The sequence below is a fragment of the Hippoglossus stenolepis genome, chromosome 5 (genome assembly GCF_022539355.2).
Source record: "Hippoglossus stenolepis isolate QCI-W04-F060 chromosome 5, HSTE1.2, whole genome shotgun sequence".
Taxonomy (NCBI): Eukaryota; Metazoa; Chordata; class Actinopteri; order Pleuronectiformes; family Pleuronectidae; genus Hippoglossus; species Hippoglossus stenolepis.
In genome coordinates this window covers 1,520,463-1,544,627 of record NC_061487.1, presented here as the reverse complement: position 1 = coordinate 1,544,627, position 24,165 = coordinate 1,520,463, and the positions used below count along the sequence as shown (strand labels likewise).

General features: G+C 41.0%; 1 protein-coding gene across 1 annotated transcript in view; it reads left to right on the top strand.

The window, feature by feature from the left end:
- LOC118110102 (cytosolic carboxypeptidase 4) overlaps nucleotides 1-24,165 on the top strand; it is a 175,340-nt gene that overhangs the window by 36,945 nt on the left and 114,230 nt on the right. Inside the window, exons 7-11 of the mRNA XM_035157707.2 lie at nucleotides 5,571-5,779; nucleotides 7,098-7,263; nucleotides 9,431-9,495; nucleotides 22,463-22,579; nucleotides 22,968-23,157. Coding sequence (XP_035013598.1) covers nucleotides 5,571-5,779; nucleotides 7,098-7,263; nucleotides 9,431-9,495; nucleotides 22,463-22,579; nucleotides 22,968-23,157 — 747 coding nt within the window. The remainder of the gene's footprint in view (nucleotides 1-5,570; nucleotides 5,780-7,097; nucleotides 7,264-9,430; nucleotides 9,496-22,462; nucleotides 22,580-22,967; nucleotides 23,158-24,165) is intronic.

Here is a 24,165-nt window from a genome sequence, read left to right as displayed (position 1 = left end):
ACCCTTTTTTGGGAATGTTATATTTTATAGGTTGTTGTTTTCACAGAGGTCCATGAGTTTAATAATACCTGCAGTTTTGGATTATAAAAATTATTGGGTGATATAAATTCCCTCGCATTCTGACGGTGCAAAGTGATTCTGTTTTTGCCTCAACCATTAAATTTGACCCCGATTTTTTTTCAGCCACTGTCCTCTCTATCATACTCACTCTCACTAACTGCATTAACCGCAGCAGCAACACGCTACCACTGTGCAATTTCTGTATTAGTGATATCACTGCTGTGGCCACCAAACAATGTCATTCTCCATCTCACTCACAAGCTCCTCAATGTTGGTGTCTTCTCGCTTGATGTCATGTTTCAACATGGAAACCCATGTATTACCAGGGTCATCTAACATTCATGTGGTGCTTTGCATTGGCCATTCATGGTTGAATGAGGGCGTGTAAAGGGCAGGATATTAGGCAGAGTATAGGCCATCATGTGAAATACCAGGAGCGAATGAAAATGTTTGTGTGTGTGTGTGTGTGTGTGTGTGAGTGAGTGAGTGAGTGAGTGAGTGAGTGAGTGAGTGAGTGAGTCTGTGTGTCTGTGTGTGTGTGTGCGTGCAGTCAGTAAGTTACTTTGTTGAAGAACAGTGGCAACAAAAAACGAAAATATAGAGTTTCCTAGTCGATGATCAGAAGGTTGGTTTGTATCGTGCTGGAGTTTCTGTGTCCTCCCTCCACACTCCTGCTGACCTGCACTCACTTTAGCTAATAAACACCAACACTCATCACAAGTTATCATGACCAGAACAGTACATGAAGTTTACTTAGTGTTTATGAGGCTGCATTTTAACATAATGAAAAACTAGTCGTCAACATTGTGTGCGCAAAGTTCAACACGAGATGTGACGTGCACAACCAGGACTCAGTGTTAATCAGGAGAATTGGATAATGACAATCCGTGGGTCACCCTAACCCTGACCGGCCAGGGCTTGCGGATGATCGCATGCACACACGCACGCACACACACACACACACACTCTGGGTCAATCCGACCCAGAAACAACACAAGGGTTAAGCCAAGCTCACTTTAATAATTCATTACCAGCTTTAAGCACTGACTGAAAAACTTGAAAAATAGAGCTGAATAATGACCCTAGATTGTGGAGAATTTCACATGAATCCATGCAGCTAACTATGAGATATAAACGTTTTACATTTGATCACAGCTGCATTACGTCAACTGGCAACTATAGTTCGGCCTACATGTTTAGCCAAAACCTGACCACATGTTTCTTGGTTCTGGAGACAAAGGAGAGCCTCCAGATCTCAGTCTCCCAGGGTGCTTCAACTTAACACCTAGGTGTTAAAACTGCCCCTGGACACAACTTTCAACCAATATTGGTCACTCTGGGCCCCATGACCCATGAGGTGACCAGGCCAATATAAGCCCAGTTCCCTCTCTCTTCTTTCTCTTTCCACTCAATTGTCCTGGAGGAGAGGTGTAGCTCTCCAGCTCACCTCTCTTTCTACTCAACTTCTCATGGAGGAGAGATATAGCTTTCCAGCTCACCTCTTTCTGATCACTTCTCCTGGAGGAGACCCAGCCAGGGAAGCTTCCTCCCTACCCAAGCTCTACCAACCTTCAAGCAGGCCTGCCTGGAGCAGACTGCTAAAACTTTCCAAAAGGCAGCAACGCAAGAGCCTGCATAAGAACTTCAGCACAAGACCTGCATCGCACAGCAGAACCACAACAACAGGAGCCACAAACCAGCAAGACAACTTCACTGGACTTCAAACAGCACATCAACCTTTTCCCCCTTTTCATGGATGGGTAACACAACTGGGCTTAATAATTATACTAGGCTTAGCAAAAACTGTTCAATTCTATTCATGTGATGTTTCTAAGTTTGATTTGTGTTGTTGGAATATTTGGTAATAAGTTATTTGAAAGTTAATGTTAGTTATGTTATGCTCTTCACAGTCTTTCTTTGCATGCAACTAACTACTTTCTCTAACCTGGAACCAACACACACACACACATCTCCCCAAACTTAACACATATATGTGACCTCAACCACATGGTGTAAACACTCCAGGGGGTCGTTTGTCTTCATAGTGGCCAGCCGCCATTTTGAAAGCACATTCACTCACACAGACACACAGAGACACACACACACACACACACACATACTCACATACACATCTTTATATAGTAAGTACACCTAGTAGTTGTTTTTATGCTTTTATTATCTTCATAATAAATGTTTTCTTTAACAAATGTTGTCTTCATTAATGTTGCATAAGTGTGAATTTTGCCAACCTCTACACTGTCAAGAACTCCATATCCTTCAACTTTGCTAACTACCTATATGGTAATTTTGGTTATAGTTATTAATTTAACTATTAATAAGAGTTCCAAATTTGTAGTTAGTACTTTCATGAGACTTAATCGATAAATTGGGTGGTGCCCCGAGGTAACTTAAATCAATTAAAGTTATTATTTAATATTAATATTTTTAATATTAATATTCTTTCTGATAACCAAATTTATTGAATGCCCCAAGGCACACCATTTAATGGTGTCACGTTTAAGGTATCATATGCACAACATTACCAACACTAGAATTACCATTACTATTATTACCAAGTGGTTGGTCATGGTGGGAATTGTTGGGTGTCTGCAAAGAGTGCTGTAGAGTCCTGCCATGTTGTTGTGATTTGGCACTAAGTAAAATTTACTTGATTTTCTGTTTGTATTGAAAAAAAACACGTCACAAACATAGTGTATTTTTTTTAAAGGCTCAGTAATTTTCTAAAACAGTTGCTCACTGTGGATTTATTTGTTGAGGATAATGTTTTTAGAGCCAGATGAATTACCATTTGGTGCTCTGACTGGAGCAGCAGCATTGGGGACTGAGTTGAAATAAACTACTAAATTACAATGTGTTTTTTCATGGTAATGAAGGACCATGTCACCTTGTGAAATATTGTTGCCCACAAATGTGTTTTAATCATTTTAGGTATGAAACAAACATACTAATATTTTGACTGTTAAGCTTATTCAGAATAAGACGTTATTTTGATTATGTTGTTTTGCACAAGTTGTTCTGTTCACATGTTACAGAGCATAGTGTGCCTCACATTATTATGTCCACTAAGCCATTACGCACAACATGACTCCGCCAGTTTTAAAACCCAAACCTGCATTTTTTTTACGTAGCACTGGCTTTAATCCCCTGGCTGTCAAGGTGGTGTCCAGCAAACGATGTAACTTTTTTCCACAATTGAATAACATTCTGGAGTAAACCAGGGGAGAAAGCGTTCATCCCACTTTGGATGAACACTCTTATCCTATCTAAATGAAATGTAATGTAATTCAAGAGTATAACTGAGTTTACTGAGCCAAAATGACAACCCAGGGTTGGGACAAGGAGATATAGTTGCAGTCCTACACACTTCTCTGCGCTCTCTTTAGATCCGTCACTCACTTAAAACCCTATAGACATTGTCTTTTAATTAATTAAATCAAAAATAAGTAGAGAAAATGTTCCCCTAAAAACCTAATAGGAATGAACAAAATCTCTGCAAAACAATATAGTTAAATGTGGTCTCTTAAACATTAGATCACTGCCATCCAAAGATGATTTAGTAAATTAATTGATCTTAGATTACAGTGTTTAGGCTCTGGCCAAGGAGGTAGAATTATTTTTACTATCAATCTATCAATTAATCCCAATTTTTAAATCCTCTATATCCCATTTGAAAGCCTTGTTCTAAGTTTATCACACCAATCCTAGAAAAAACAAACAATTCTATTTGTTGTAGTTTACCATGCTCCTGGGTCTTAAAACATGTAAAGAAATGATTGTACAGAATGTCAATATTCATGTTGACATTAATAATAGCCTTAGTGCTGTGTTTATGTCAATATTATCCCAATTGGTTTCAGTGAGTGTTTACATCAACCCCCTCATTGTTTTAACAACACCCTTGACCTTGCTTTAACATAAGGCGTTACCAGGAGGTGTGTCCTAGGGCAACATACTGCTGTAAAGCGCTTTGAGTGGTCATCAAGACAAGAAAAGCACTATATTAATACAGGCCATTTACAATTAGTGTGTGTGTGTTGTTCACTGTAGACATAAAACTGCCTGTAGTCTACTGTACTGTAAACTGCACCTGCTGTTACCATGGTCACCATATTTTCCAACCATTTGATGATGTCACTAATGAGATCTGGAATTGTCTATCTAATTGTAATTTTATTTTAATCTACAACCTACAATTCTATTTTCACAGCTCCCTGAATGAACAGAACTTTACAATACAGCAGCCATGTTAAGTCTTTTATCTAAACTGTCACATGGGAGATGACATCCCAGGCAGTGATAGCTGTAATCAGATTGCATCATCAGAACCAGCATGCTCTGTCACAAGGATTTCATGAGAGGTCCAGGTATAGAACATATCCTCAAGCAAAGATCTGGAACATCATAATGTCTTACTAGCATTATGATTAAGTGCAATATATATTGAAATATCAGATGTATCAACATTTGTATGCATCCAACAACTTACTGTCAAATCAAAGCAAGTGATATAAATATTTTAACAATATTTACTATCAGTTTTCACATTGAATTAGAGATTTAAAATAAGTAATCTAATAAAAAAAAGTATTTCCTCATGTCAAGTAAAAAGGTAAATACATAACAGAAAGCTTTTTTTAAATGGGTATTTTAAAAATATTCTTAATTAAAAAAAGAATTTAAGTGTTCCGTTTTTCTTATTTTTGTCAATCAATTTTCTAATAATTTCAACACATCTTGACAACTGAACAGCTTTAACCCCTGCTTTTCTTTTCCTTACTTTTCCTCTTGTATCCCATCTCCACTTACTCCAATAACCCTCCACTTTTCATTTTTAGTGAGAGAAGTGGGGTCTATTCTGGCCAAAGCTGCAGCGATTAAAAATCAAATGCTCTATCAAAATTTGACAATTCTAAATAATGTATTGATTATAGGTCCAAATTTAATGGCGTCTGGGTCTGGATCCGGAAAATAAAGTCTACCTCCTCCATATTAGTGGACGGGACATGGACCAAACTAAAAAGACCAAAAAAATATTTTTTCTCTCTGTCATTTTATGCTGATGTATCCTCAAGGGTTTTTCTGGGTATGAATGGGCGAAAAAACTGTTCTATAAAATGCTTTGAGTCAAGCATTTGTATGATGTGGTTGTTTACCATTTGAGCTTTGTGGCTCCAAACTGGTGCTACACAGAGCTATGATACGAGATGAATGAGACACATCAGCAAAACATACATATAAATATGTAACTACACTGTTTGAGTGGGAGTGTTCAGAGTGGATGCAGAGGAACTGATTGATACCATGTAGCCAAACAGCCAGACAATTTGGAGTCAACGATGTTTTGTCATTCTTATATTTTGTATTGATCTGCTCAGTCGATATTGTCTCCAATCAGCCAATACTGATGTCAACAGAGGAGGGATCAAATAGTTAAACATCTCTCTCTCTCTCTCTCTCTCTCTCTCTCTCTCTCTGTTTTTCCCTCACAGAGGCTAACGTTTGTTCTGTGATATCAAAGGGTTACATCTCTGGCCTATTGCATCTTTATGAGGACTGGCACAGCAAAGATACTCAACATACTGCCATAGAAATCCGGCACATGCTGCTGCGCTGCCTCCATAAGGTCACCCACAACAATCCTGGCAGACAGGCTTTCATATCCAAGGGAGGCCTCAGACTGCTGTATCACACCACACAGGTAAAATTCATAGCTGTATTTGTTAAGCGCCACTCAAATTGCTTTACAATACAGCTTTCCCCCTATGTGCAGCACTTTCCCTATCATACATCACTCATACACTTCCGGCACAGTCCTCAATCTAGGGCAATTTCGGGTTCAGTATCTTGCCCAACGACACTTCGGCCCGTGGATTGGTGGAGACTGGGATCGAATCTATTGGTCCAACCATATAAACACACATTTGCATGCACAAATACTCAGTGGACAAACAATGTACTTCTGCAGCATACTGTGCATTTGCCAACTGTAAAGTATCTACAATATACTATCTTCTCAAAGTTGCCTTTTAGTTTCTTCTATGTCCTATTACTGAAGCTGCACATTTCAATTCCCAGTTCTTTCGGTCAGAGCATTTCAGAAATCATGTCTGCCACACCAGGGTTACAAGGTAGAACCCCTTTGTCAGACAAGCCAAACCACAACTTAATCGACTGTTTTCTAAAATGTTTAGACTGTGATTTCCAAAGCTCTTTTGTGAAGCTTTGGAATTGATCAAGGCTAAGTTATACCACAAACTCTTCAAGATTAAACTCCATCAATAACAGTAAATTAAAGAGAGAGCAGAGAGGGAGACCAGGAACACTTTGGCACCATCAGGTATCAGCTCTGACTAGTTATAATGAAAACAATAACAGTGTAAAGATGTTATTGATTATTAATGATAGCAGCAACAGTTCATATAATAATTAACTCATAATAAGTATTATTGTTATTAATAATAATAATAATAATGGAGTCAGAGATACCTGCAAAGAGAGTGAAAAAGAGATAGAGAGACTATGGGAGGAAAAAAACATGTTAGTGACATGTATTAAGATAAATAAATGTATGTGGGGGCAGAGAGACAGCGAGAAGGGGAGAAGTGCTCAGTGCATGATGGGAGTTCCCCCAGCAGTCTAGACCTATAGCAGCTTAACTAAGGGATGGTTCAGGACTCACCTGATCCAGCCCTAACTATAGGCTTTATCAACATAGGCGTCATGATGACGCCAAGATGAACATCTGAAGATATGTCCCTAACATCAACTGGTGGTTGGCATTTTTATTAGTGCAGTAGACCTTCAAACATACAACGGGTATTCTCCATCTTATCTTATGTTCTAAAATAAAGTCTAATTTCTTTAATATTCATATATGTATGCCCATTATGCTTATAGCAGTACTAGTTTTGTAGAGTACAGCTTAATTGGTACATCGTTATCCCTTTGTACAACACAGTACAGTCCAGCTAGAGCAAATGATTAGTCTATTAACTTTTTTGTTTTTACCTTTGTAGACAGATTTGTTGATTAAAGGTCTGGAGTCTCTGATTGAGCCCTCTGTGCAGTTGATGAGGAAGTGTCTCCCCAAAACTCCTCTACCACTGACATCAGATCAGTCTGCATACACCTTCCTCCTGCCAGGAAGAGCGCATGCCGTCCCTGATGTGGACATGGCACCAGGTACAGTAAACAATCAAAGTAATGACACAACTTTTGGTAAAGCTTTACATTACAGCCCACAACACACATACTCTAAGTCAAATGATGCTGATACACGCACCGAACACATCCTCTGTCTAATCTTTTAGAAACATTTATTTGATGTGTGTTTGACTTTTTAGTTTGATTCATTTCCCATCCACTAACATGGAGGCAGCTGGATTTACCACCTATAATGCAGCCTGCCACCAGGAGGTGAGCTTTAATCTGGACATTTGGAAGGGATAGACAGAAGTGTAATAGATGTTGCATGTAAAATAGCACATCAACAAAATAACAATATTTACAACATTCATGAGAAAAGACAGTGTGTAAATGGAGAGATGTATCAATGTTTAAAGTTTTGACAAAGGAAATGTCAGCAAGGGAGCAGCAATGACTGATATTGTATATCTAGCAATCTAGTAGTAATCATAATCCACAATCAGCTGCCACCACGATCCACATTGTGACTGCAGCTGCAGCTGAATCTGCAATGAAACAAGGCCTTCAGGAGAGAATGAAGATGAAGATGGAGAAAAGCAAAGAGGTGCTCCATGTGTCAACAACAATTACAGTATAACAAAGAGCTGGTCCAAGACAGACCTGAGGCAGCTATAACTATAAGCTTTATCAAAAAGGAAGGTTTTAAGACTATTCTTAAACGTAAAGAGGGTGTCTGCATCCTGAACTGAAACTGGGAGATGATTCCACAGGAGAGGAGTTTGATAGCCAAAGGCTGAACTCTCCACTGTACTTTTAGAAATTTCAGAGACGAAAATTATGCGGGAATCCTGGGAGTGCAGTACTCTAGTGGGGTGACATGGTTCTAGTGTTTTTAAAGTATGAGGGCACTATATCATTAAGGGCTTTGTAGGTGAGTGAATTTAACAGGGAGTCAGTGAAAGTAATACAGGTGATCTTTTCTCGTAGTTCTTGTCATTAAACTTGATGTAGCATTTTGGACAAGCTGTAGAAGAAGTAGAATTTGATCATAAGGAATTACAGTAATCAAGTCTAGAGGAAACTAATGTGAGGACACATTTTTCTGAATCTGCATCTTTTTTTAAAAATAGGATGTGCCTGATTTTTGCAATGTTATGCAGGTGAAAAAAGGCAGTCCTTGAAATGTGTTTTAAATGTGAATCAAAGGACAAATCCGGAACAAAGATAACTCACAGATTCCTGGCGGTTTTGCTGGAGGCAAGGGCAATGCCATCCAGAGCAGCTACTCTATATCATTAGATATTGTATCTAACTTTTGTAACTTTTGTTTTGTCTTTTTTCTGAACATATCAATCAATCAATAACATTTTATTTGTATAGCCCATATTCACAAATCCCAATTTGTCTCATAGGGCTTTAACAAGGTGTGACAACCTCTGTCCTTAACCCTCAACAAGATTAAGGAAAAACTAAAAAAAAAAAAAATTAAAAAAGGTAAAAAGAATGTACCCTGTATACCAGGTAAATAAAATTGGGACAAGCACAGAAACCTGAGAAACCCTGTGATTAACTTTTTCGAACAGATCACTCGGTAAAGTGATCACACTAGAAATAACCAATATTGATAATAAATTGCCAGGTATAATGCAGTTTGAGGAATTCTTTTGTTTCGTTTGGTTGTGTATTCCATATTTCCAAATTAATATGAGAGTATGTGTATTTATTGTAGCGTTGTTTTTTTCTAAGGAAAAGGTACTTCTCCAGGCTAAACTTAAAGGGATAGTTCACCCAGAAATGAAAATTTACTCATTATCTACTGACCACTATGCCGATGGAGGGGTGGGTAAAGTGTTGCAGCAGAATGCAATACAATTAAAGAAATTTGTGACCAAATCTTCAAACATAATAAAACAACAGAAAAATCATTACATGCCTCTATACTGCTCGTGTGGTGTTATCCAAGTGTCCACAAGCCCCGACATTCAAATTTGACTAGAAAAGAGGTAATTTCCACTGTGTTTTAAGCCTAAACCTCCGACGAGGTGCATTCAGGAACTGTCGGAAACATCCACTAGCTGAGCTACTTCTGGTGGACTTTGAGTAGATAATGAGTGAATTTTCATTTCTGGGTGAACTATCGCTTTAACAGGCACACACATATTGGACACTGACATTTTCACTTAACTTTCTCTGTTGTGACCAGATAACAGCAGTGAGGAGAGTGACGATGATGACGCTGACAAGCAACAGGCAGAGAGCAAAGATTATGTAAGTGTGTCTCTGTGTGTGTATGTCTTATGTGCATATGCATTTGTGTGTAATTTCAGAGCCTTTGATCATCAGGACCTGTCTTGAGATCCACTGTTGAAAACATGGTTATCTTGTTCACTGAGTTGGAGTTAAGACAGTCAACTAATCACAAACTTGTTAATGTTATATAAATCGTGAAACACAATCCAAAAAGTAATGCAGAGTGATTTGTATCTGCACCTCAAAGCACACCTCCATACAACTCATACTATCACTGAGCATTTATTTGTGGATTGCATTTTACAAGACACAATTTACGATGCATTTTACCAGTCACATGATACATGCATTTGAGGATTTTTAGTCTCAGAAGAATAAATTCAGTTCAATTCAATTTTCAATTCAATTTTATTTCTAAAGCGCCGAATTAATAAATACATTATCTCAAGGCACTTTACAAAGTGAGGTGCAAGCAGGTGCGACAGAGGTTGGTTGCTCTACAGGTAAGTCATTTACTTGAAGCAACAAGTTTCGGTGGAGAGTGCGGATGGGCCAGCCCCCTCAGGACTCACTTTATAGACTGGGTTATCACCAAGCTGTTCTCTGACGATGTAGATTGTCTTTTCCCAGTAGGACTTCAGTTTGCATGGACCTCCTCTTTGGGCAACATTGCGAACAAGGACCCGGTCAACTGGCTGAAGAGTCACACCTCTGTTCCTTCTATCATAATAATGTTTGCCTTTAGCACTTGACTGCTGGCTGTTTGTGCTAGCTATCCTGTATGCCTCGACCATTTTCTCTGCCCATTTTTCTGCGTACCCTGTTGGTGTTTTTGTTTCTTCCTCTGCCACCAACCCGAAGAGAAGGTCAACAGGAAGACGTGGATGGTGACCATATAACAGAAAATATGGCGAGTAGCCTGTTGACTCGTGCTTGGTACAATTGTACGCATGAATGACATGAGGCAGGTGATCCTTCCAGCTCTCTTTCTCACCTAGGGTTCTGAGCATTTGCAACAGAGTTCTATTGAACCTCTCTGCAGGGTTGCCTTGTGGATGATAAGGAGAGGTCCTGGAATGGTTCACACCGGACAACTGTCTGAGAGCTCTGAACAGTTCATTTTCAAACTCCCGGCCCTGATCATGGTGCAGTTTAGAAGGGTATCCAAACCGAGGGACAAAGTCCTTAAAAATCTTGTCAGCAGCAGTTTTGCCGGCCTTATTTCTGGTGGGGTATGCTTGGGCAAACCTAGTAAAGTGATCGACTACCACCAGGATATACTCGTATCCACCCCGGCTGGTCTCAAGGTGAAGAAAGTCTATACAGACGAGCTCAAGAGGCGAGTTGGATGTTACACTTCCCATAGGTGCTCTTTCATTTAAAGCTGGCTTTTTCCGCTTTATACACTGACACATCCTGGTGATGTACTCTTCAATGTCCTTACTCATAAAAGGCCAATAAAAACACTCTCTTGCAAGACTAAGAACTCTCTCGACACCAACATGTCCCATGTTGTCGTGCAAGTGCGTGAGGGCTGTTTGTCTATGGCAAACAGTTGGCTGGCAAGACTAGCTGTTTGCGACCAAGGCCATTCTCTATATACAGCCTGTTCCACTCTCTTGAGAGTTTTCTTGTGTGTTTGTCCAAAGACCTGCGTCTGTCGTCAGTCAGTTCTGTCATTCTCTTTTAACTCTAAAATTTTCCCAATGACAGGATCTTTTCGCTGCTCGTCTACCAGTTCATTATGGTCAATTACAGGGAAAGGTTCTGTGTGTGTCTGTTGTTGAGAGGTGATGTTAAGGCTGGCTACCCATGCTACTTCCCCCTGCTGGGCTGTTCTAGAACCCTCCCAGGTGGCGCACACTGCCTCCTCTGACAATCCCTCTGAACACTGACTCACGTAGGCATTGATATCATGGGGACAACGAGAAAGGGTATCTGCATCAATATTCAGTTTGCCTGGCTTGTATCTTATTTCAAAGTGAAAGTCTGAAAGCTGACCAACCCAGCGATGTCCTACTACATTAAGCTTAGCCGTGCTCATTACGTAAGTCAGGGGATTGTTATCGGTGAAGAGCGTGAAGTGAGGGGCATAAAACAGGTAGTCCCTAAATTTATCACAAACTGCCCACTTTAAGGCTAAGAACTCAAGCTTACCACTGTGGAGATGGTAACTCTGCTCTGCTGGTGTTAACGTGCGAGACCCATAACCAATCACCCTCATCTTCCCGTCCTGGAGGATTGCTCCCAGACCTTGTTGAGAGGCATCGGTGTGGAGTATAAAGGGTTGGTTGAAGTCTGGGTACCCTAGCACTGGTGGGTTGGTTAGAATGTTTATGAGGCACTCAAGAATCTGCTGGTGTTGATTATAACATTCCACTGGGGTACGTGAAAGCAGTTGCGGGCCCTTTGTTTTCCCCCTGACAGGCTTAGGTTGTGGTTAATTGGGTTTTACCTGGAGCAGCTCATATAGTGGTCTTGCTATGCGTGAGAAGTCTTGTACATATGCTCGGTAATAGCTAAGGAAACCTAGCAGCCTCCGAACATCTCCTACTGTCCGTGGAGTTTTTCTCATTCAATGCTTGAACTGCCTCAACATCTTTTGGATCCACTCTGACCCCATTTGCAGACACCAGCCGACCAACGTACCTGACCTCGTTGCGAAATAACTCACACTTTTCTGGCCTCAACTTAACCCCATGGCGATGTAGGGCTTGGAGTACACGGCGCAGCACCTCGACATGCTCTTCGAATGACCTCGAGAAGCAGAGGACGTCATCGAGATAAGGGATGCAACACTCATCCCTCAGCGTCTCAAGCATTTCCTCCATGCTTCTTTGGAAGGCTGCTGGTGCATTTGACAACCCGAAGGGTATTCTGACCCATTCGTATAAACCCCAAGGGGTCCTGAAGGCAGTGAGATGTCTCGAACCTTCGGCAATAAAGCCTTGGTGGTAGGCTTTGCCCTGGTCTAAGATGGAAAACCAGCTATAGCCCCCAAGTGAGTCAATTGAGTCCTGAATACGGGGAAGGGGATGTCTGTCTGGCACAGTCTTTTTGTTAAGCAGTCGGTAGTCAATACAAAGGCGCAATGATCCATCTTTTTTTCTGACACAAACAATAGGGGCGGCATATGGCGACTTAGACTTTACAATTCATCCTTTCACTAACAACTCCTGGATGTACTCTTTTACTTCCTTGTACAGTGGCTTAGGAATGGAAGCATAAGCTTTCTGAATGGGGATGTCATCACTGAGCCTGAGTGACATCTGGAGAGAGGGGATGCATCCAATATTGCCGCAGTCTTGGGCAAATGCTGCTGCCTCCTCATGCAGCATCTCCTCAACTAGATGTTGTTGCTCTACAGTAAGATGACTGAGGTCAATGGGTGGTTGCCCCGGCTCATTTGTGGGAACCCTGGGAGCAGTGACTTTATGGACATCAGCCCTTACTGTTGTAACCTGTGGTGTCTCTACTTGTGGTGTCATTGTCTCACCCATCTCTACGACTTTCGCTACATGTTGGATGGAGCCCAATGGAGTTCTCTTTGGGAGGGTGATTTCATGCTTAGTGTGATTGGAGATGGGCACATGAACAAGAGGCCACCTGTGCTTACTGATCTCTACGAGGCTTTCCCCCACACTCAGCTGTTCTAAGCTTGTACTCTCTTCTGAGGATTCATATAGGACAACAGAGTCGGAGGCGTCGAAGCTAGGTGGTACTCTGCACCGTACACGTAATGTTTTTCCAGCTGGGATAGTCACATCTTCCCTGCCTACTCTGATTGTTGCCAAACTGTGGTCTGGTGTCTTTTGGGCCTGAATGAAATTAACCATTGCTTCAGCTTGTTCTTCTTCCACTCCAAGGGCTTTCTGGTCAGGGGTTTCTGGTGTTTCTTGGGGGAAAGTGTCATCAGCTCTTTTGTCACATCTTTGGCGTTTTGAGTAACGCTGCTTACGCGTGGGGGTTATTGGATGGGACTGGAATTCTGGAACGGCCTCTGGTTGTCCCTCAACAGAGGTCGGTTCCCGTTTCCCTGCTGCCTGGCTCTTTTTAAGCAGCCAACAGCCCGATGTCCTGGGTCCCCACATACAAAACAGTGGTTACAGTTCTCTAAGCCCTGGTGTAGACAGTTGGTACAGATGGGTATTTTACCCTTCCTTGTGAGAGAGGGTTGGCCTGGTGTGGAAGGAGGAATTTTTCTAGGAATGGATGTAAGAGGTCTGTGTGCTTGCGGCTGACCAAGCATTTGGACAGGTACAGACTTTGGGTGGGTTATGTGCATAGCTGTCGTTTGCTGGTCCATTAAAGCTGCAACCATGTTGGTCAGAGTCTCAACCTGAGCACTGAGCTGTTGTATTGTCTGGTGTTCTTTCTTGTTCACAGTTTGCTCTATATCATCCACTCGCACACTGTATGAATGTGTTGCTTTCTGTCAGAGACCATAACCTAACCTGCGCTGGTGCTCATTTTCGTCGCTGAGAATCTTCATAACTTGACTGACAATGTCTTCATCAGTCACTTGATTGTTTGAGAAGAGTGGTCTCAACTGTTGTCTGATGTCCGTGTGTTTAGACCCTAGGCCCTGGTAGATGGTGTGGAGGAAAACTTCCTGGATGGTTTTCGGGTCATAGTGAATGTCTGTGTTGGCCTGCTTTGACTGAAAGAGGATTTTCTGTTTGAGTCCAATCATGCAATACAGAAACTGTTGAGGCGGTTCTTGTTCACTTTGTTTTGCACACATTAGTTACTGCAACAGTTCCGTACTGGCCTTCTCACCAAGATGAGGCCTGAGGAAGCCCTTGAGTTCACCGATTGTGATGTCATCTTTGTGGGTGAGCATGTCTTTGAAGGCACCTGGTTTAACTATCTTCAGCACAGCTCGGATCACTTCTGTCCCTGTGAAACCCTCCCTGACTCCCTCGTCTATCTGCTTACAGATACTGCTATATGTGATGTCAGAGCTTTGGTCTCCAATCTGCCCCCCATGTATCTTAAACTCCCTACGCTGGAGATGGGAGAGATCCTTTAAAGAAACCACCTTCTCAGTATCGAACGTAGCTGGGATATGACGTGGCAGTTGGTGTGGCATGGGCTCACCTAGACTGTGATGTGCTGCATTTGCTATATCTTTGTAGTGTTGTAGCCTCTTGCCTAGCTCTTCATGCATTACTTGGAGCTGGTCCACACTTTGACAAACTTCTTCATCTGTGGACTTCAGATCGGGTGTACTTTGATTGTCAGTTGCGATGTCCCGTGCCAGCTGGTATGCGTCGCTGCCCGAGAGTTTGTACAAGTTCTTTATGATGCTCCATACGAGTTCTTTGCGTGCGGTTGACATGATGTGTGTGATGAAACAGCAGTGCGGTTCCCTTGGAAGAATGAAGACCCTCCTTGGACTCTGATCTCCCCTCGTGGACACCCACCAGCTGTTGTCACGGCTGTAATCACGTCACCTCGCCTTGGCCTCGTGGTTCTGATATCACTGGATCTGCTCCCCTTGATGATTCTTATGGAGAGAGATCCCTGACGAGCCCCCAAAATTTTTTACGGGCCCCAGGATTGGTACCACAGCAACAAAGTATGTCTGTAAAATACAGCATGAATGCAGCAGCAATGAAGACACGGAGCATTCAGTTCATCATCCAGACTGCATCTTATTCAAATTCAACACAATTTCAAATACAAGCATTTCTCTGAGTGTCAGTCTCTGTTTCAGTTTATAACTGCATTTTAAAGTGTATAAAACATACATTCAATTATCCTCTCCTTTGTAATGGAATGTGTTCTCAGTGTTACTCACACTTCTGGTGTACATCTTATGTCTCCTTACTTCAAACAACATCTTAATACACATTATCACTCATATATAAGTGAACAGGGCTACTATAATCACATAGTGCAGGTTACAGTGATACTTAACTGTAGTGACATCAGAAATGAATTCTGGACATGCACACTTAATCACAACACAGCTTTCACTCAGGAAGAAATACAAACATTTTCAATATAAACCTATTGAACATTAGCTTATAACTGGTCTTTATAAGGCACAATAACAATACATGACTTTATTACAACATACGTGTGTGTCGGAGCTGAAATACACACTGTGTAAAGTAAACATACTATAGCGACCTGCCTGCAAGACTACGCGCAGGTTAAATAAACACCTATACAGGCGAATGTGGTCACCGCCCACCAAGCCAGCAACACAAAATATTACTTAGCCTGCCATGCAATTTTATATATATATATATATAGTTGTGCAATAGTAGGTAGACTGGATGTTGGCTAATTTTCAATAATCATAAAATATGATTATTAAAATAATAAAATTATTTAATTAAAATAATAAAATTATTAATTAAAAATGATAGTTATCAATTAAGAATAATAAAAGTTGTAATTATAATTTATCAAAGACGGGGCACCACCTTGGTATCAGGGACCAACAATCAGTCAATAAAGATCAGTCTCATAGTCTGAAAAGTTCAATTAGAAATCTCAATATTTGCTATTAATGATTATATAATGAACAGTGAAGGTTTTAAGTTCGAGCACAGGCAGTCATAATCCAGCTGTATTCACATACATATGCACAAAGAATCACAAAAATACCGGTACTTTAATTACAAAGGGGATTTATTTAAGATAATGACATCAACCAATGACTATTATCACAGCAAAACCCACTATATCAAAGATAAAACACCACAAGCATCTATCACAATCGTAACACATATGTAATACCTCCAATGTGTATACCTGGAGGTGGGTATGTGTGTGTGTGTGCGTGCGTGCGTGCGTGCGTGTGTGTACGAGGAAGATGGAGACAAGATGGTGTCCGACGTCGTACAAGTGGTGTCGTGTTGCGAAATCTAAAATGGCGTACGAAGTCGTACACGAGGTGTTACTAAATACAAAATGGCGGTGCAACCATGTGGTTTGACCGAAAGGAAATGGATAACAAAGGGTACTTTGATCTATCTCGTGGTTCAAAGCGCCCGTATGGTACGCAAGAAGTGCCCATCAAGCCAATCCAACTTGTGGGAGGTGCTTCAGGAAGCGTGGGGTGAAATTTCTACAGATTACCTCAACAAATTAACAGCTAGAATGCCAAAGATGCCAATGCTGTAATTGCTGCAAATGGAGCGTTCTTTGACGAAAGCAAAGTTTGAAGAACAAAATTAATATTTCAAATAAAAATCATTATTTCTAACCTTGTCAATGTCTTGACTATATTTTCTATTCATTTTGCAACTCATTTGATAAATAAAAGTGTGAGTTTTCATGGAAAACACGAAATTGTCTGGGTGACCCCAAACCTTTGAACGGTAGTGTATATATATATATAATAGTTAATACAATAATCTGGTTTGTTGTGTATAATCCAAGCCTCATACATACAGTGGGGCAAAAAAGTATTTAGTCAGCCACCAATTGTGCAAGTTCTCCCACTTAAAAAGATGAGAGATGCCTGTAATTTTCATCATAGGTACACTTCAACTATGAGAGACAGAATGGGGGGAAAGAATCCAGGAAATCACATTGTAGGATTTTTAATGAATTAATTGGTAAATTCCTCGGTAAAATAAGTATTTGGTCACCTACAAACAAGCAAGATTTGTGGCTCTCACAGACCTGTAACTTCTTCAAGAGGCTCCTCTGTCCTCCACTTGTTACCTGTATGAATGGCACCTGTTTGAACTCGTTATCAGTATAAAAGACACCTGTCCACAACCTCAAACAGTCACAATCCAAACTCCACTATGGCCAAGACCAAAGAGCTGTCAAAGGACACCAGAAACAAAATTGTAGACCTGCACCAGGCTGGGAAGACTGAATCTGCAATAGGTAAGCAGCTTGGTGTGAAGAAATCAACTGTGGGAGCAATTATTAGAAAATGGAAGACATACAAGACCACTGATAATCTCCCTTGATCTGGGGCTCCACGCAAGATCTCACCCCGTGGGGTAAAAATGATCACAAGAACGGTGAACAAAAATCCCAGAACCACACGGGGGGACCTAGTGAATGACCTGCAGAGAGCTGGGACCAAAGTAACAAAGGCTACCATCAGTAACACTACGCCGCCAGGGACTCAAATCCTGCAGTGCCAGACGTGTCCCCCTGCTTAAGCCAGTACATGTCCAGGCCCGTCTGAAGTTTGCTAGAGAGCATTTGGATGATCCAGAAGAGGATTGGGAGAATGTCATATGGTCAGATGAAACCAAAATAGAACTTTTTGGTAAAAACTCAATCGTCGTGTTTGGAGGAGAAAGAATGCCGAGTTGCATCCAAAGAACACCATACCTACTGTGAAGCATGGGGGTGGAAACATCATGCTTTGGGGCTGTTTTTCTGCAAGGGGACCAGGACGACTGATCCATGTAAAGGAAAGAATGAATGGGGCCATGTATCGTGAGATTTTGAGTGAAAACCTCCTTCCATCAGCAAGGGCATTGAAGATGAAACGTGGCTGGGTCTTTCAGCATGACAATGATCCCAAACACACCGCCCGGGCAACGAAGGAGTGGCTTCGTAAGAAGCATTTCAAGGTCCTGGAGTGGCCTAGCCAGTCTCCAGATCTCAACCCCATAGAAAATCTGTGGAGGGAGTTGAAAGTCCGTGTTGACCAGCGACAGCCCGAAAACATCACTGCTCTAGAGGAGATCTGTACGGAGGAATGGGCCAAAATACCAGCAACAGTGTGTGAAAAGCTTGTGAAGACTTACAGAAAACGTTTGACCTCTGTCATTGCCAACAAAGGGTATATAACAAAGTATTGAGATGAACTTTTGTTATTGACCAAATACTTATTTTCCACCATAATTTGCAAATAAATTCTTTAAAAATCCTACAATGTGATTTCCTGGGTTTTTTTTTCTCATTTGGTCTCTCATAGTTGAAGTGTACCTATGATGAAAATTACAGGCCTCTCTCATCTTTTTAAGTGGGAGAACTTGCACAATTGGTGGCTGACTAAATACTTTTTTGCCCCACTGTAGCGGCCTTGTGTTCTTGTCTTTGGACATCCAATGTCAGGACACAAAACTCTATGTATTGATATTTCACGTTCTGAACATGACCGCAGAAAACATAGTGGTAAGCATCAGAGACTTGTAGGGTCATAATTTCTCCCTGGTGTACACGCTAGGTTTCTCCACTAAATGTGTATATATCTGGCCACTGAATATTGGGCCACTTGCTTATGTCTTCTTCCCACTCACTAATAGCACATGGATCTGGAAGTCAGTCACCATTTTTCAAAGTCAACTTATTTAGGTAACTTTTGCAAACTTTAGTGGTTAATGCCCTTGCATGGGTTGACAAGCTATTGAATTCTGCCATACTTCTGTTGCCACAATGCTCGCGCAGCTAACGTATGTCATCATTGTTTACAAACTGTAAAAGGGTCTATAAGGAATTACAATAATCAAGTATTGATATAAGAAAGGCATGGGCAAATTGTTCTGATTCTCTTGAGACAGGACTTGCCTGATTTTGGAAATGTTGGTGTAAGGTGAACTGCTGACCCGGACTGGGGACATCATCAGACGGTGGAAGGAGCAATTTAAGGAGCTCTTGAACCGGCCCTACAGGTCCTCTGTGGATGACGCAGAATCTGAAGACTCGGGGGAAGCCTCAACCAAAAGCCCTGCACAGGTTGCCATGGTAATTAAGAAGCTTCCCTGATGTGGATGAGATTTGCCCTGAGATACTGATGGCTCTGGATGTTGTTGGGCTATCGAGGCTGACATTCCTCTGCAATGTCACGTGGAGGTCGGGAACAGTACCTGACCGGGGTGGTGGTTCCGATTTCCAAAAGGGGAGACTGGAGGGTGTGCATGAGAGATCACACGTCTCAGCCTCCCTGGGAAAATCTACTCCAGGGTCCTACAAAGGAGGTTCTGGCCAATTGCTGAACCTCAGATACAGGGCGAGCAATGTGGATTCCTTCCAGGCTGTGGAACTGTGGACCAGCTTTTTACCATTGGTGGCATGCTGCAGGAGTCATGGGAGTATGACCACCCAGCCTAGATGTGTTTTCTGGATTAGGAGAAGGCATATGACTGTGTGGGGGGGTACTTCAGGACTATGGGGTGCTGGGGCTTTGCTAAGGGCCAAGTGTGAAGCTGTCTGGATGAGGGTCAACGCCACCAAGGCTGACGGCATGGTTCTCTACTGCAAAGCGGTGGATTGCCCTCTTTAGGGTTGGGGGGAGTCGCTCCCCAAAGTGAATCCCTATCTTCACAAGTAAGGGGAAGATGCTGTTGGGTTGGTCAGGCATCAGCAATAATGTGGGCATTGTACATAATTGTGGTGAAGAAGGAGCTGAGCTGAAATGCAAAGTTTTTGATTCATCAGTCGATTTATGTTGCCATCTTCATCTATGGTCACAAGCTCTGGATATGAAGTGAAGATTTATGAAATCTAGGGATCAACAAAACTGTTTAAATAGCTGCTGAGATATATTTTTATTTTAATGTCATAAAACAGAAAAAAACTGCTCTACCTGGGAATATAAATTTGACAAAATAATTTCAACTCAATGTCCAGTTGCTTTATTTCTCTATGACTTTTAACTCAATGTTGTGCTTTTCATCACTGTTTGCTCATCATCAATTAACTGATGAAGTCTGTGGGATGTGGTTAATAGATGATTTTATCTGTAGGTTTGTTGATTTATATGATGAATGTATGTTAATTAATAGGAATCAGGATGTAGCTCAACTCAGGTTGTTGTTTTTTAAGAGATTTTCTACAGGTCATCATGTCCTTCACATGGTTTGCAAGTGTCTTAACAGACTCTCTGCACAAATCAAAGCAGGAGAATTAATGGTTAAGCCTTCGACAGCGCATCTTAGTAGACCATGACATTTTCACTGTTCCTTAAATACTACTGACCATCGACCCACTTTACCCGACATGTTGGATGAGGGAGATGCTTGTGTGCTTCTCATGTAAATACCATTTTATTCTTGCATATTCAGACCTCCCTCTATAGGAAAATGGTCTGGCTGTACTCATCATAGGGGGGAAAAATATCCATTTTGTTTGTAATTGTTTAAACCAATAACAATTACCTCAGAGTATGCTAAGACCAGCGGCCTGTACTATGAAGCAAGGTCATTGGCTTAGGGCAACTTCACGAAGTCGGGATTAACTTAATGGTTAACCAGTACTACAAAAGAAGGTTAAGTTTTAACCTGAGGTATGCTGCCATGACAACTTACACGGCAACCTAAAACTGCTCTGAGCAGATTTTGTTCATGGTTAAATCTGTGTTGCCCTCTATTCCTTAAAGATGATCCGAATCTGCTGATCCCCCCCCAAATCATTTTCAATATGAAATATATAGATTCTCATCTGAGTGAATTCAGTTTCTTCTAGGATCGGACGTCTCTAATGTCACTCACAGGAGTATTGTCCTCACTGTCAAACTCCGCGACTCGCTATTTTGTCACCTGACATTTTTATCTCTTTATCATAATTTCATCTCTTTATTGTAATATTTCCTGTAATTTATGAACTATGTACATTTATATAATATATTTTAAACTACTAAATAAAGCTATCATTCAGACTTACTGTTCCTGTGTTTTTTGTTATACTTTGTGCCATAAAAGGCAAACAGACATATCACAGCATTAACTGTAATTTTTACTCCGTAGATGATTTTATTAGAAATGCAACCCTACAGCATCTGTAATCTTTATACACTGTTTTAGATGCTGTGTTTAAATACAGTAAAAAAGAAAAGAAATAGAGTTAATAAAGTTTAATTCAGTGAATCTTGTGTGCAGATGTTTATGAACATAACATGACAGACAAACTTTAGACTGGATACATGTGGACAGTGAATATGGTTCCGAGTTTGATCTGCATTTGCGAATTTGGAACTTTTTGTTCTTCGTATATGCCCTTTGAGATCTTTAATCCATGTTTGCAAAAATAAAAAGAGATGTCACTTTTTATAGGTGGATCAAGTCTAATTACTTAAAAGGAAGCTTCACTTGTGCATTACATATTCATACTGATGCATCATTCATATGGTTAGGATCACATTATGGGAGTGGCTGTGGCTCAGGCGGTAGAGCAGTCGTCTTCTATCCAAAAGGTGCGAGCGGTTTCATCCCCGTTGTGCACTTACATGTCATATGACATTAACATATGTGACAAAAACTGCTTTTATGAATTAAGTAATGTATTTTAATAAACCTCCTGACTGTTCATTGTCAGTGTCACATTTCTCAATTAAACTTTATTTAATATCTTCATATCCGCTCAGAATCAACCTGCACTCTTCCTCTGTGAAATATGGTGCACAGGTTTGCACTGCAAAACATGCCCCCTTTATGCACATGGACATTAACACAGATTAGCAGACCAACATCTTTACCAGCTTTGTAGTACCGTTTAACACCGATCCACTGAACCAGGGTTTCTCAACTCAGACTTTGTTAACCCAAGTTACAGCTGAGTAGGTTGAACCAGCTTCGTAGTTCAGGCGCAAAGATGCCTCTACAAAATAGTGTCTTGGAAAACATTTTATTTGTGGAGCATTTGCATATGAGGAGTGCACTCTCATTAAAATGGCAAATTCTCTTTACAAGAAACAAAAGAGATATATTGACTGTGTGAAAACTTGCCATTTTAAGTGTTTACGTTGGGGTTGTAGCTCAGAGATTATTGCTTCTAGTAGTAAGGGAAATTTTCAAAACATTAACAGGCAGGAAGCGAAGGGGCATCACATAAGAATTTTGCCTGTGATGCTTGGCCAATGGCAAGCTTATACTGACAGTGTACATCTTATAAATCAAACTAGTCCTTGTTTAAATCTGAAAGTATGTTGCCCTCCATCTGTTTCCTCACACACACACATCTGTACGTGTGTGTGTGTGTGTGTGTGTGTGTGTGTGTGTGTGTGTGTGTGTGTGTGTGTGTGTGTGTGTGTGTGTGTGTGCATTCCTCTATCAAGGATGATGACTTGGAGACAGACGTGAACAGACTTTGTCTTCGTCCGGACCTAGACAGACCTATAGAGCTGCTGCCACAGTATGGCCACCTGTGTCCTGAACTCTCACATGACTTTAAGGTAATGCAAGTGTGTGTTTGTGTCTATATCTAGCTGCTTTTAGACATGCACTTCGCAGTTGGGAACTCCGCAGTTCCTCCAAAATAGTTGCATGCTTAAAACTGTCAGGAAAACTGTCATAGGCCAGAGAATTGTTATACAGTTGCAAAATAACAGGGCTGACAGAAAATACTTCCTTGAGCAGTTTGGTGGGGATGATGTCTAGGATGCAGAAAGAGGAGTTCGTAGGTAACAAGGTAACAAGTGAAACCCATAACACTCAAGCCCATCATCACTGACTTGTGTGAGATTTGTTAGTCATTATTTAGTTAAGAATGAGATATTGTATGCTGTGATTTTGCAAAATGTTTAATTAAATTGACTGTAAAATAACATGCGTGTCTCCCAGGAACTGAATCTTAGTTCAGAGCCAGAGGAGAGTTCACCATCATCAGATGAGGAAGCTGTGCTGCTCAACACTTTCTCCCCTCACTCCACCAGGATGGACAGAAAGAAGGGTGATTCCAACAATGAGTTGTCCACTTCCTCTTCAGGCTCTCAGTCAGAGACAGAAACCTCCACAAAGGAAAACACAACAGGTCAGAATGAAAGTGTTGAAACAATGCTGGAACCAAGACACTCATACGCAGAAAACACTCAGGAAGCCAAGGGATAAGGCAGAAGTCAAGGTCTTTACTAAAACCAGTGAAGGCCATGCACAGGCAAACACTCCAATAATACAAGCTGACAAATCCAAAGGGAGCAGGCAAAATATCCACAAACAAGACAAACGTCATACATTTAGAAGCAACACTAGGAAAACCACGAGCGTGCACAGAGGCAACATCACACAATTGGGGTGGGAAGCAGTGTGTGTACTGGGTGACTGTTTGGTGATGAGGTGCAGGTGTCATGAGTGCAGTGGCGGAAAACTGAACAATGGGAGGAAGTGATGCTGGAGTCCATGATCAGAGTGAATGAAAAACAGGAAATGACTAGCTACAATGCATGAAAGTTATGTAGCAGATGTTAAAACAAACAACATCCAACTATTGATATTTCCACATTTGTTCCAAAATTTTGTTAAATATTTCTACATCTACATTATTTCTGAATTTCTAAATTTATTTATGCATGTTGGTGACTCTGGCTCAGGAGGCAGAGAGGGTCATCCACTAACCAGGTGCTTTGATCCCTAGCTCCTCCAGTCATCAATATGAAGTGTTCTTGGATACTGAACCTCAAATTCCACTTGACAGCTGTGTTGACCATGTTTTAATGTTGTGTGAGAGAAAATGCATGTAATGGCGATTTATGAATATGTGCATGATTGGGTATATGTGACTTGTACTGTAAAGTGCTTTGAGTGATCGATAAGACTGGAAAAGCTCTCTATAGAAATACATTTCATTTTCCAATTCAGCATTGATTTATTTCTGTGTCCATATGTTAATTATAGATTCAAGCGTAACTCTGTTAACTCGCATAACGATTTTCAAAAAGCCTTGGAATGTTAACAATCGACAAACCTACAAAAATCTTTCCACGGCTTCAGCAGTCAGAGGATAAGCATCTGACTGTCCCCACTTTATTATGGTCCTCAGCAG